General features: G+C 41.5%; 1 protein-coding gene across 1 annotated transcript in view; it reads left to right on the top strand.

The window, feature by feature from the left end:
* The window catches only part of XKR4 (XK related 4), a 252,826-nt gene that overhangs the window by 153,629 nt on the left and 84,790 nt on the right, over positions 1–14,407 (top strand). Inside the window, exon 2 of the mRNA XM_068396982.1 lies at positions 12,001–12,200. Within this exon, the coding sequence (XP_068253083.1) occupies positions 12,001–12,200 (200 nt within the window). The remainder of the gene's footprint in view (positions 1–12,000; positions 12,201–14,407) is intronic.

Consider the following 14,407-nt stretch of genomic DNA (forward strand, 5'->3'; position numbering starts at 1 on the left):
ATAGTGCCAGACGCTTTGTGGGGAGCAAGTGTTCCCTTCACAAGTCCCAAATGAGCCTTCCAGCTCTGACATTTCCCCCCTCACCCTGCTGAGGTGCAGATGGCCCTGTGGCTCCTGGCGACCCTCTGTCCAGTTTTACCTTCTTGAAAGCACTTCTGTGCTACACCAGGCTCTTAATTATACTTATTTTCAGAGTGGCAATGAATGCAGACTTGATACATATAGTGTTGCTCTTTGTTTATACATATACGTACAACAGTTTGGGACTTAGCTGCACACAGATTTTGTGTTTGTTTAGTTATATTTGTAGCATTTCAATGGTGTGGTCTCTCAGGTTTTACAAGCCTTCTATCAGATGTTATATCCTTCTCCACTGGAATAAGACGCTTATACTGCAGGGGAATGACAAGATTATACGTATGCAAATACAATTGTGTTTTCTGTTGCAAAACTTTACTGATCTTACACCCAACCAAAAATTGTATTAAAAAAATGTTCACAGGCCAAACCTTACCTAAACTTTTTCGAACCTTTGGGTGGAGCCTAATTCAGTGCTACTGGCTTATTTCAGTTTCCCTTGAACTGGCTCTTAATCAGTCCTAAACCAAAGCAAGCCACCTGTAAGTCAAGAGTTTAAGTGCTTAAATCAACCATTTTAAATGCATATTTTCAATTAAATGGAGGTAACTGCCCATGTAGACTAGCTCATATGGATCATACAGATTTTTCCAGAGTAATTTTTTTCTTAAACAGACTTTTCATTGGAGTTGCTCCTGCTGCACATGAATGAACCTTTTCTGAGCTAATAGATAACACGCAGTATGTGTATAAGGATCTGACACCCCTGACTATTTTGTGCTGCCTCTTTCAGTGACCATTGTGTTCATCTGCCCCTTAGGTTGTCCTTCTCAAAACAAAAGAGATTGATGTGGTCAGGTCTCTTTTCTCCTGTTTGTCCGGGGAATTCCTGCCACAGCAAAAAAATCTTTCTTCATTCTTGTTGCATACCTGTGTTATCTCTGCCTTCTTTTCTGGATAACTTTACAAACAAAATGGCTGTGGAATTCACAGTCAGTCTCCACATTTGTTGTAAATTCATGTCCTTTGGTACAAACTATTCCTTGAAGCATTTATTCTTGTAGGCATTTTATTATCCTTCAGTGCTTCTTGGGTTTTGAGCTATACTTTAAGATGGAACTAATACTGGAATTGAGATCTACATCAAAACTGTAGATCTCTAATGATCATAGTTTGCTTTCAAGTCCTAAATGTAATTGCTGTCTTGCCAGTTCATGTTATTTTCTCCTTTGGTTTGTGTGTTGCTGCCAGCATGTCACCTCTTATATTCCTTCATCTTTTTCTATAATATATTGATAAGGGGGCAAACTAGGAGGTCTGTAAGTTGGCAAAATTCCTACTAGATTCCTGAGGGTCTTTTTCTCACTGAGGCCCTTTGGATTTGGCCTGTGGGAATTGATGAAAGTCTGAAATGAAAATGCTGCCATTTGCCCTAGAGCTTTTCCCATAGGCAAAACCCAAGCCAGAAACTTTATTCCAAAGATTTCTGAATACTACATTTGCAAAGCACGCAGATATAGTGCATGGTGCAGTGTTCAGCTTGGTATTCAGGACCATTTCTTTGTGAGATGCTGTTCAGCACTACTAATACTATTAGCTGGCAAATTTGGTTTTGAATTGAATCTTATATAAAATTCTTCAAGGAGGAAATATTTAAAGCACATTCTCCATTAGTCAGGACCACTTATAAGCACCAACAGGAAGTTAGCCTGAATTCCTGTTAAATAACAGACAGCCATTTGAATATCACATAAAGATCACACGAGCACTGTCTGTCCATATCTTAATGAGTGACTAATCCCACATTGCTTCCTGAATGCTTATAGATTGCTCCATCCAAACAATGAGCATTGAACTTATTAGGAGCTTTACATCGGAGGATTAGCTAATAGCTTTTCCTGAGTACTTCAAAAAAAAAAGCTGAAGCATAGACTGTTGTATAAATAGGATGAATAAAAAGTTATTTACAGCATAGATATTTCCAAACAGAATTCTCAGTTGTATGTTTTCTCTGAGCTGGAAAGAGCAGGCAGGTCCTATAAAAGCTCTTATAAGCAATTTGGAAGGTTTTTGGAGGAAGGAAGGGGAAGGTTGGCAATAGTTCATTTTTACTGGTTAGAGGAGGCAGCTAGCTCCTGCTGTTTCACAGTGTGCTATTACATGCTAGGCCCCCAGAGTGACACAACCCAGATTCGTCCCGGCACACACCGGTGGTCATGAAAGAAAGATTTGTATATGAAAGGAAACACATTATATTTTGTCTGTGGGGATAAAATATAGCCTCTACACTAGCCATTCTGATTCTCTAGTATTTGTACTACTGTTGCTTCTCTTGACTTTTGCAAAAGATACTGCAGGCATCTCCTCTGCTTTAAAAAGGCAATTTTTTCCTTTCCTGGACCAAGGAAATCACAGCTGCCTGCTCTTGTTCTGTGGAAGTTGACACTGGAAAGCTGGCTGTTCTGCAGGCAGATTCATCTACTTAATTTATCAAAGGCATCAGAGAAAGCAACAAACAACATGAGTTCTTGTGAATAACAGAGTGAAAGTGTTCCCTCTTCCAGATTGTGAGCTTGGCCATGAGTTTGCAAGCTCACCACTGAAGGGTTCCCTAACAAAGCTGGCCCTGAACTGGTGCAGGAATGTTCAAGGTTATTTACCCCACTAGCTGCTCTGGTGCTCCACCTCCATGTTGAACTCTCCCCTGTGGACTATTCAGGTCAATAAATAGCCCATGTCCCTCTGGAAATGGTCTGAGAGATTAATTCTGCAAGAGACTCAGCTCCTCCAGAGGGGCCTGAGCATCTCCCTGTGTGCAGTGTGAATAATAAACACTGGTACCCAGGAGAAGAGCCTGTCCCCAGACTTCAAGTTCTCCAGCCATGTGACTCTGTTTTTCAGAGTCTGCCATTGTACACTTTGCTACTGTGAAAACTAATAGGGGGTAAGGAAGGCAAAGGGTTCTTGATGCCTTATACTGGTCTTATCCTTATGTGGTGATGGGATGCTGCCCGGCTGCTTCTTCAGAGAGCTGGGAAATACACCTAGTACCCCAAGCTGAGAAGAAGCCAGAGGCACTGTTCTCCAGCTGTGCCCACTTCTTAACACTACAAGTGGTCCTTTCTTCAAGTGCAGTCAAATAGGTGGTTGGGAGACAGGTGCATCTTCCTCGCCAGTCTCATGAGGGGCATCCGGGACCATTTCCAAGGGCTATCATCATAAATCTGTCATAGCTGGGAAGGAACAGGGAAACAATTCAGCTCCTGCTGCAGCCCCAGGGGCTAGTGAAGTGAGGATGCCTATGATATTCCTGTGACAGTTGTATGGTACGGATCCTTGGCCATGACTAATTGCCTTTCCAGGGAATGCCTGAAGCTCCCTGGGGGATTCTCAGCTTTTCTGCTCCCTGATTCTTCCTGATATCTCCAGACAGAGACACAGAGGCAAACCAGGATTCAGTTCCCAGGGTACTTTGGAATGACTAACAGGCAGACAGGCTTGGAAGGAAATGAAAATATGACATGGGGAGGGAGGGAGGAGAGGAGGAGAAGGAAATTCAGTGTAAACCACTGTTGGCTGGGGATCTCAACTCTTGTTCAGAGGACAGAGACAGCCTTCCACTTGGGCACCCCTGAAAGGGTGTAAGGATGTGGAAAAAAAAACCAAAAGGAGACAATCACACAGCAGACTGTAGAAGAATCAGGATTTGAATTTATCTCTTTGGAGTGTCCTGGCATTTACCAATAGAGGTGTCCCTAGCCGTTTCAGTTGAGTGTTGTTCGTTCAAGAAGTCTATATGGACCCTTCCAACATGGCAGGAAAGCCCTCAGCTTCTCAGAGGACACAGAGCATGGCAGATCTCTGCTCTCTCAGGAAGCTGCTTGCCCTCAGGGGTCTGGTCTCTTACCGACATCACTTCCAGGGCTGCAGACTTGGCGATACGTAAGAAACTCCAGTGTTTCCCACAGGCAGAAACCAAGGGGCCTCTGAGGCTCCAAGCTATTTCATCAGCTTTTGATGAAGCAGTGGCTGTGGTTAAAGAGCACGCAGGTGTGCAGTGCTGTACAGGAAATGAAAGCACAGTAAAACTTTTAGTTGTGCTGTTGAACGTATCTAAATGGCTTTGTCCCCTGATTGAAACAGGAGAGGCAGCTGTTACGCAGCACCACTGGCAAGGCCTGGCTGAAGAAACTGAGATACAAAGCCATCAACAGCTGCAGCATGCTATGAATATTTTTTTCATTTAACTTCTTCATTTTCTTTTTTAATTCTAGCCCATAGTTGATGGTCCAGACAATGCAGTAATGTTTACTCCTGAGAAGTACAGGGCAACATCCTGAGGAGCTGTGGCCAATGGCTGTATCACACCCCATGACAAGGTTAAGCCGTCCCTGTCACCAGCGGTGACACCATCAGCTGCCTGCCCGATGGGTCCACGGCCACAGAGCTCCATCCACCCCTGGGCCCTGGCACTCCAGAGGGGAAAGCTGATGCAAGGATGAGCACCACAGACATGGCAGGGACAGCCTGGCAGCACGGGGAGTCACAGACGGGTCGGGATGCCACAGAGCCGCTGGGCTGACAGGGAGCACTGGGAGGCGAGTGCATGCTGGGAATACCCCAGTTTTGAAAATAGAAACACAGACATGATTAAACTAAATGACAAACTTTCAGGGGTACTTCTGTCCAATGTGGCAGCACGTGGCAGGTATGGTGTTGGGGTATCACCTCGCTGTGTGCATAGGCAGGTAGTTTGCTGCCCATCTCACCCAAATCTGCGGGGTGCAGAGGGAAGGAAGGCACAGTAAAATCCTGTAAAGCCAGAGGGGTGCCAGCATGGGACAGCCCAGCATCCGTGCCATTCAATGCAAACACGCAAGCTGCACCTTTCTTCTGATACAAGATTTGTTTCCTGGAGGGGGCCTTTGCCTCACGCAGGATTGAATCCAACTGTAGCCTGAGCAGTGGGGTCAAGCAGCCATACCCCGCAGGTGAGGGGGGTTAGTAGGGGAGCAGGGGGCACCAGGGATCTCCTCGTTAAACCTGCACCTAGTCCTACCCAGTCCTACCATCTCCCTACACCAGTGGTTCAAATACTGGAGGTCTGCGGTTTGGCCGTGTCAGGAAAGGAGGGAAAGTGCTGGGGATGACTGGTTACATTTGGGGAATTCAGATAGTAGCTAAATTCAGATGGTCATAAAAATTTAGATGACCATAAAGTGCTGCTGTACTACAGTTTGTGGCCATTTGGGAAGTATCACTCAGTCATGGAAGATGCTGGGAGATGCTTTATAGGTCATAATGACACAGATGTAATCATTTTGTTTATGCTCATAAAGTGCTTAGCTTTGTATTAAACTAAAGGAGACACTTCTCTGATATCTTAAATACTGCAAGAGAAAATTAAATACAAGAAGCTAGGTTTTGTTTTTTATCTTTGTAATGGAGGTATATGCTGGAAATAAGTCTTTTAACATCTCTTATGATGAAATCTTCCCCAGTGGGATCTGTCATCACGTGGATCTCATCTCAGTGACACAGATGAGGATGCTGCACTCATAATTTAAAGTAAATTAAGCCCAGACTTTTGACTGCTGGTAAATTGCCAGAACAGTTTGGTTGGACAAGCTTTGGTCACTGCTGTGCTACAGAATGCATTTCAGTTTCCTTTTGCACATTAAACCTTAGTGCTCCCATCAAAAAATAATTTGATTGGAAAATTAAAATTGGCTGCTTGTTCCTTCCTAGAAAAAGGAATTAAAGCTGAAGGGATTTGTCCCTTTCTTCAGAACAAAAAGAATAGGCGTTAGCACATAATGATAAGGAAGTAAGTATTCTTGCTAAATAAACTTTTTTTTTAAATATTCAGGCATACCTAATACAAAGGCACATAAGAAGCAAAATAGAACAATCTGTTGTTATTTAACACGGCAGATAGTGTTGAGATACAAATATAGTTAAGTTTTCTCTGGTAACTAGGCAACAGAAGAAAATACCACTTATCTGAATTGCTGTTTATTCTACTGGTTCTTAGCTTTGCAGTAGTGATTTTTATTCTCCACACCCCAAACACAGAAAGAACAACTGTTTATAGTATGACTAAATTGTTTAATATGCTGTTTGATATGGGGGCAAATTAGACATCAGAATAAATATCTAGAACTTCTATGACTAGCCATGAATGACTTTTGATCTTCTTGCAAATGTTTCAGTGATTATGTAACATAAGCAAATGTCCTCTACTGACTTAGGCAATTGTAATAAATATGGACTACATGAGGCACGAAATCAGAACACTTTCATTTTTCTGAAGAATGCAAATGGTCCCTCTTTCATGTGTATCATCCTAATGACTTTTTAGATTAAGCATATGGTAGCAATGTAGTCTTTGACACTTCTAAATGGAAGATTTTTTTCTAGAGCTTCATTAAAATGAAAATCTGTAGCAAGAAGTACTCAGAGCCATAGTCAGACTGGACTTGCATATGGCTCTGTGCTTGCGCATGCACATACTTGTGCACATTGTCTAAATGAAAAGCAACTGAACAAAACTCTTCCTAATCTCCAAAATCTCAATTTGTAGCTAAGGATTTGCAGTAAATCATGGGGCTGGAAGAAAGGAGGTAAGGGAAAATGGGAAACTTTGGGATGGGAAGCCCAGAGGAGCTTGGAAGACTGAAAGACGTTGATTAAGCCAAATCATGTGCAGCAAGAACAGTTCAGTCCCACGTGCATGGGAACAACACATCCACCAGAAATCAGGATTCAGTTTCTCTGTTCCACTTGTTATAAGCCTCAGCTGTCTATACAAAAAAGAATAGTGTCTGTGAAGCACAATGGAGCAGCTTCTGAAATCATTTTGTAGAGAGAAGTAACGGGCGTAAATGACACCCTGCTACTATGAAATAAACTGGGTAAAAACCCAAGCTCTGTTAAATCACTGCCAAAAGCGTCTTCGGTTTCAGTGACACCAGGATATTCACCAAAGGCCTTTTAGAAAAGAGTAGATGAACTGTAGTCAGGTTGGAAACCTTTAGCCCTGATGCCAGTGGCATCTCAACTCTCTCTTCCAGAATATATCTGACTCTGATGAATCGCCTGCTGTTTAGAAAGTATTTTGGGGCCCTCGTTGCCTACCTTGTACTGGAGCAGGAGCTGAAGAGAAGGTTTATTATCTACAAATTCAGGACAGAATATCACATTCTTAACAATAAGGGAGAAAGGAGTGACATTATTCTGCACACAAGGAAAGGGCGACTCATCCCCATCATGGGTTTATGAAATCTCACCTGGGTTTGAGGAAAAGCTATACCTTGCTCCTGCAGGAAGGTATTAGGTTGGTCTGCTGCCAGTTCCTGGGGAATGAACTCTGAGAGATTATTTACATTCATCCCAGTTAATCAACTACCATTTTTAAAGCACTTTAAACTTCAAAAGCACTCCTATAAATATTTGGTGTTATCATATAATTACACTAACACATCTCAATTAAATGCACAATTGGCCATGCTTTAATCATGTAATTGAAGTGTTACCAGAAGTATTTCAAATGTAGGCACCTCAGTCTATGCTGACCATCATCAAGACTCCTCAAGACCATCCTCCAGGTATGTTAACGTGGAGCGAAATGAGGGGTCATGATTTTGGAAACCTTGGAGACCCACTGTCTGATCAGAATTAATGTCTCTTTCCCTAGAACAGAAATACATTTTTTTCCACAACTACAAATATAGGTAATTTTTTGCATCTATTTGTCTTGCATCTTGAACACTTGTGGGCAGTGCAAGGACTAACCTGCTTTTCTGTTTGTTTCTTTTACTTTGCTGCCTTCCCTCATTACTATGATGGAAAAAGAATGTCACTTGTGATCTTGTCTCAGATTTATATCCTTCAGGGTTATGCTTTATCAATGGTCTGTATACTGTACTGTGTGATGTACTGAAATAAATTAAAACAATTAGATGCTGAAGCATTCTCCATTTCCTCCAGAGGGTAGAAAGTCATTAAGTCTCAAATAACAATATATATGTTGCCATCTGATTATCAGCAATATAGGAAGTATTGCTTCCTAGTCCTTCATTCTGAATAGTGTGCTTGTTATATCAGTGTTGACAATCCAAGCAGTGGCTTCAAAAAAAAAAGAGCAATTTTAAAATAAGATTTGATATATCTTTCTCATAGTACATTTTATAGTCTTCCAACTGTAAGATCTTTAGGAAACTCAGTTACTTCTAAGCTTTTCTCCACAAACATGAGAGCTATGAAATTGTTTTTTACTTTTCTAGTGAAAGCAGAAACTTTAATGGACTATCTTGATTTACTAGATGAAGTAGTTACTTTACTAGATGGCAGTATTGTTATCATACTTCCCATTCCTCCTTTTTTACCTTCTTTCTCTAGTGCTCTAACTCTCACTTCTTCACTCCTTGTAATTTCTTTTCATGTCAATTAAATGCTTTTTGGGGAAATGGATAGGCAGTTTTTGTATATTTGTACAGCACCTGCACAAGACTGTAGCTGAGGCCTCTAGAAGTAATCACAACCAAAATAATAACATTTCCATCTGCTCTTTCAGGTTCATTGGCATCAGTTTACCCTACAATGAATCTAAGATATTTTCCAATGCAGAGCTGTTATTACTTCTTCCTGTATCTTTCTGGAATAGCTGTATATAACAGCCACAACGTGGGCTCACCAAAAAATATGACTTTCCACCAAAACGATACCAGAAGACCGAAATATGAAAACTCTTCAGGGCAGGAACTACCTCCGAATGTGCCTGTATAGCATTTGCTGACAATAGGACTCCAGTGAGGGTGTCTACTAAGGTGCAATTACATAATGCATATACATAAAATGGGATGTGTCATTTCTGCAGTATTAAGCTATATTTGGAAACCACAAGAAGAAAAGCACTTTCTCCTAATTTTTTTTTTTATTTCACTATGGGAAAAAAAGTGTTTTTGATACATGAAGCATTTTATAAGACCATCTTTTTATTTTAATAACAGCTAATTTGCACACCTAGTGTCAATTGCTGGTGCAATTAATTGTGGATGCAAATGAGGATGTTTAGCTGTCTAATCACCTGATTGTGCCAATAAATCAATGACAGTAATTATGTGTGTAAATGCTCATTTCAGCCTGCAATTAATTTGGCCAAAATTGATAGGACAGAAAAAAATACCACCCTAGGCTGAAATTTGGTCCCCAGTGTGTAAAAAGAGAAAGTATCTTCCTCCTCTGCTTCTTGTGTCTAAATTGTAGAGAGCTGAGTAGACAAAGAGCAATGATTCCCCAGTCCCCAATAACTCACTGCCAGTGTTTCACGGTAAAGTGCAATGGGAGAGGAAATATTTCCATAAGGGTTCATTAATCACAACGTATTTGCCATGCACAACCACTCTGCAGAGCAGGTAAAGAACCCTAGGGGACGTTGCCTGGCACACCATGTCATTTTCATAGTAGGAAAAGTATTTTTTTGCACAAATGCTGTAGAACTGAATTTGCAGATGGCTCCACTGGCAGAGCTAGAGTGTCCTGGCACAACCCTCAGCAGTCAAAGCTACTTTAGGTATTTATAGCAAGGGTTAGTGATATCTCAAAAGAAGGATGCTGAAGATGCTGTCTACCCTGCTATGTGCAGTGTTCCCAGGTGTGCCCCTTGGGACGACGTGTGAGGCAGGCCAAACAAACCCCACCCAAAAAACAAACTGCACAAGGAAATCCAAGTCTAACCTGTCCCTATTGTGCTGCAGGACACTAATGAGAGGTCTAGGAACAATTAAACTGATTGTGACTGAGAACCTGGAGGTCCAACAGACCCCATTAGAAGAACTGCACAGCAAAAGATGCTTTTGCAGCTCAGTGGCTTCTTTCAGATCTGGGCAGCAGGCCATTTCACTTTACCTAACCCTGAGGACACCAGAGATCCCCTGTTATCCCGTCATACTCTAACCCATCTAGACTTGCTCAGTGTTTTGCGTGAGAGGTAGGGATGGTGTCTTATTTACTGTACCTCTGTGGTCTCAGTCTCTGAGTGGTTCATTGCTGCTTCACTCCCACATGGGACTTTGATAAAATTCAAAGCCACCCGGTGTGATTTTAATTTAAATGTTAATTTAATGTGTTTTCCTTTTATATTGCTATGATGTGCATTGTCAAGAGAAATGCTGCAGGCTCAGATCTGGCCTCTCAGCTGTTTCTCTGTGCTACTCCCCGGTTTTGTTTGATGCATATTCCTGAGTAAAGCTGCTGCTCTGCAGTGGCGTGTGCATTGGGTACAAGCGTACATTGGGTACAAGCACAGCGGTCATTCTTTGAGGGGGAAACAGAGTCCTGGGCTGTTCTGACAGTCAAAGGCCAAAAATCTTCTCATCAGCAGAAGATACCGCCGGAGTTACAACTGAACAGAAGAGGGATGAAAGGTTGCATGCAGCCTGTAATAAAGTCGTCCCACAATTCACCAGTTATGAAAAGGGTTTTAAGATAAGGACTTGTGAAAAGGAGGAGAAAAACTGAAATGTTTTCTCTTAACCAATTAAAACAACTCATACTGGAAGTAGTTAAGATTTATTAAATTTTTTCTTATTAAAAAATATAATCTCACTAAAAAAAAACAGTGCTGTGAAAACATATTAAAAAGATCATGAGGAAATGCTTTCAGGACCAGGATGTGCAAGATACAGCAAGAAAAAGAGAAACAGAGATCCGTGTCAGTTAGCAGCCCAACAGGGCACTTGGGTAGGATACAAGACACCCTGATGGAAGACAATATCTTAATCTTCAGAATTTTTCATTAAGAGAGGCTTTTTTTTCAGCCAGCCTTAATTAGATATAAACTAAAATTGTAGGAGCAACGTGGGAGCCTAGACTTTCTGACACAGAATAACAGAGACGAGATCAGAATAACAGAGCAGATCAAAGTCCACGCAGAGTGGTTGCTGTGCTGTGACACAGGTGTGTCACGGGAGACTGCTGCAAGCTCTGCAAGGGTCATGAAAAGTATCACAGCAGCCGGGTGGCTTGGCCATCAGAAGACATCCCTTGATTTCTAAAACCACTCATTGCTTTTGCACCTGCTGATACCTGTTTAACTGGCTGGTTGCCAAGTGTTTTTCCCCCTGCTTGCACAGGCCACCAGAGCTGACACATGCTTTCTAACCACTACTTCTCTCATCTCCTGGTTACTACTGCCAGCAGCAGCAGCCTGTTGGGCTCCTGGCTCCTGCTTCTTCTTACTGCTGCAGCTGCATGGGAGCTATCGTAGTGAGTCACTTCTAATCACCAAGGGAACCCACAGACAGATCTTCACTCCTCCTAAAACAGGAACTCACAGCTACATCTTCTCTCCTCCTAAAATAATCAAACTATGAGAAAAAGCACTATGTATTTGGCAGTATCTGAAATAAGATATTCGATGCATTAAATGGGTGAAAACCAGGACAATGAGCTCAGCCATAGCAGGGCCCCAGGCTAAGACCACACCAGGCTTGCAGTGCAGATGGTCTTCCAAGTCCACATAGAGCCACACAGAAAGGACATCAGTTCTTTGCAGGTTCTGAGTAGAGGTCATTGCAGAATCAGTGTTTTTTTCCCCCCATTATTTGAAAAAACGCTGAGGGAGGCCGTATAATCAATACATCCCCTTTATATTTCAGTTCAGAAAACCGGGTCCTTGAAAGGAACACTATTTAACAAATAAGACAATGCTCAGCTTTTTTAATTGTTTTTTGAAGGCCAGTCTTGTCTTCAGTTTAGTTTACTCTTATCATATCCACTGTTATAAATTGCAATACGATAATCCTTTTAAATAAATGTTCATTATTTAGAAGTGCGTTGAAAAAAATGTTATTTTGAAGCAGATGCGTCACCTGTAAAATATCGTTCTGCATTTCTATAACCTCCCTCTTTTATTTCTAGGTATTTCCACACGATATACTTGGGTATCCGGAGTCGACGGAGTGGAGAGAATGACAGATGGCGGTTTTATTGGAAAATGGTGTATGAGTATGCAGATGTGAGTATGCTGCATTTGCTAGCCACGTTTCTGGAGAGTGCACCACAGCTGGTCCTGCAGCTCTGTATTGTTGTACAGACTCGTACACTCCAGGCTCTCCAAGGTAGGGGTTCATTTAATCTATTTGTTTTTTATCATTTTAGGAGGATGTAATTTCTATACATACATATTTATCCTTCTTTCAAACTGCTGTGTGCCTAGTACTCCTGGCATAAGAGCAGATCTTGCCTGCTAGCTGCTATTAAGCTGTTAACAGTGACTCTGTCAAGAAAGTGTGTGTTGTTGGAATTTTTTTAGGCCTTTCTTATTGGCCCTGTGTTGTGGGTAGGATTTATAATGTTTTGCTTTCTGCATGTCCTTGTAATAGAAGAGCTCTTCTGATTATCCACTGGGCCAATGTGAAAATTGCATCAATCAAACTATTGCTCTTCTTCCTATGCTTATCTCTGTGAATGTTCAAAACCTTCCAAACCGCAGTAATGAAGTTCATATGGTATTATCCAAAACAGAAAACAACACAGCAGAAAACAGCTATTCTCTGAAGAAAATGTCAGTGTCTATGGAATACATGTCCGTCAGTTCTCAGCCATGTTTATCTGAAATAATACAAGTCAGCTTCTGAGAATTACAACAATACTCATTCCTTCAAGATCTGGGTTTCCTTTTAAGATCGATGCTTTCAGCAAGAGTGATTTCTTCTTTAAAATGGTGAATGCATGCATATGTCCTGCCATAGGGGTTGTCAGTCAGCAATACAGATATAAGAGTATCTATCTCCTCCTCTACTGCTTTTTTGATGCTACTTTTGGTTACCTGACAGCTTTCCTTTCGTATTGCACCTTCGTTTTGCTTTATTGCTGCACCTGGGTAGAAATTATTGGCAAGGGAATGAGGTGAATGAGAACTTGGGATCCAGAAGGTGACACAAATGTCATGAGGCAGCGAGGAGTGAAGGGAGGAGGGGAGAAGGAGCAAAGGGGCAGAGGGAGGAAGGAAATGCAGCGGTTTTGCCCTTTGTTTTTAAGAGACAACTCATGTGCTTGCCACTGTACAAGATAAAACTGTGACAGCACCTTGCTCAGAGAAGCTGTGTGTCTAGTTGTCTTCTTATGAGTAACATGCAGTGAGACTGATCGAGTGAAAAAGGACTGGGAACAAAGTGGGTAACTGTGAAGACCTTGATCCTGGGCAGTTTCCTGTGGATAAATCAGAGGCTTTTCATTTATCTTCCCTTTGAACTGACATCTAATAACAGCTGTTCTCCTTCCTGTGTTTTTTGGTTTTGTTTCTTTAGATCTAAAACTCTGTCACCTTAAGGGGAAAAGAAGGATAAAGTTTCTATTTTAATAAGTTGGTGCTCTGTACAAGGAAGGTTGCCTGAGCACTTCCTGCAGCTATTTCTGAAAATGATGCTGCCCCACACCAACCGGTCCAAACTATTATAATCCAGGAGAAGGTATTATCACTTCAAGAAGCTTTGTCCACCCAGAAAAAGAGACTCCAGTGAGAGGCTTAGGAGAAGAACATAGCCAGAATACTGTATGGTCAGCTGTAATTTAGCTGTCTTCATAAACTATTAATACAGAAGGCCTCTCGCCCTCATTTTAGTGCAATAACAGATCTGTCTATGAGAAACCTGGCTGGTGAGTAGGCACTAAGCCTGTGATGTACTCTGCAAATGGTTGTTAATTAGAGAAAACCTGAAATGCTTCAATTTGAAAGGCAAAGATGGTTCCTGAAGCCTGCAATCAGCTCTGTGAAATCTATGTATCAGAAACCAGAAAAGAATAGAACTATAACTATGGATTTCAGCTGAGAAGGCTGAAAATATTTACTTATCCTCTCTTCCCCCATTTTCTTCCATCTTCCAAGGAGAAAAGGCTCCATTAAAAAAAAAACTAAGAAATTTAAACAAGGTTGTAGCATTTGCTTAAACTGTAGTACCATTATATTCTCCTGATGAAAGCTGTGAAAATCCTTTTTCTGTTCTCTCTCCTTTTTTAAAGAAATGTTAAGGGTAATGTGTTGCACTATAGGATGGTAGATTTGCTGTGAGGCTGCATAAGGAGAGTATAATTTCTCCCAGTGGTATCATGCTATAACTGCATGTTTTAAAAGGCCTAGCCATAAGGTATATGCTTCAGCTAGCTGTCCACTCACTGAGCTTGTTACAGAGATTTCTAACATGGATCAATAAACAGAGTGTTTGATTGATTTTCTTTGTTTAGAGAATGCTGCTGGGTTTTTATTATTGTTCTTTTAGTTCTCTGTCCCCCAGGACAAAGTTATCATGACAACTGATAAGTGCCA

This window comes from Nyctibius grandis, chromosome 3 (genome assembly GCF_013368605.1).
Source record: "Nyctibius grandis isolate bNycGra1 chromosome 3, bNycGra1.pri, whole genome shotgun sequence".
Lineage (NCBI taxonomy): Eukaryota > Metazoa > Chordata > Aves > Nyctibiiformes > Nyctibiidae > Nyctibius > Nyctibius grandis.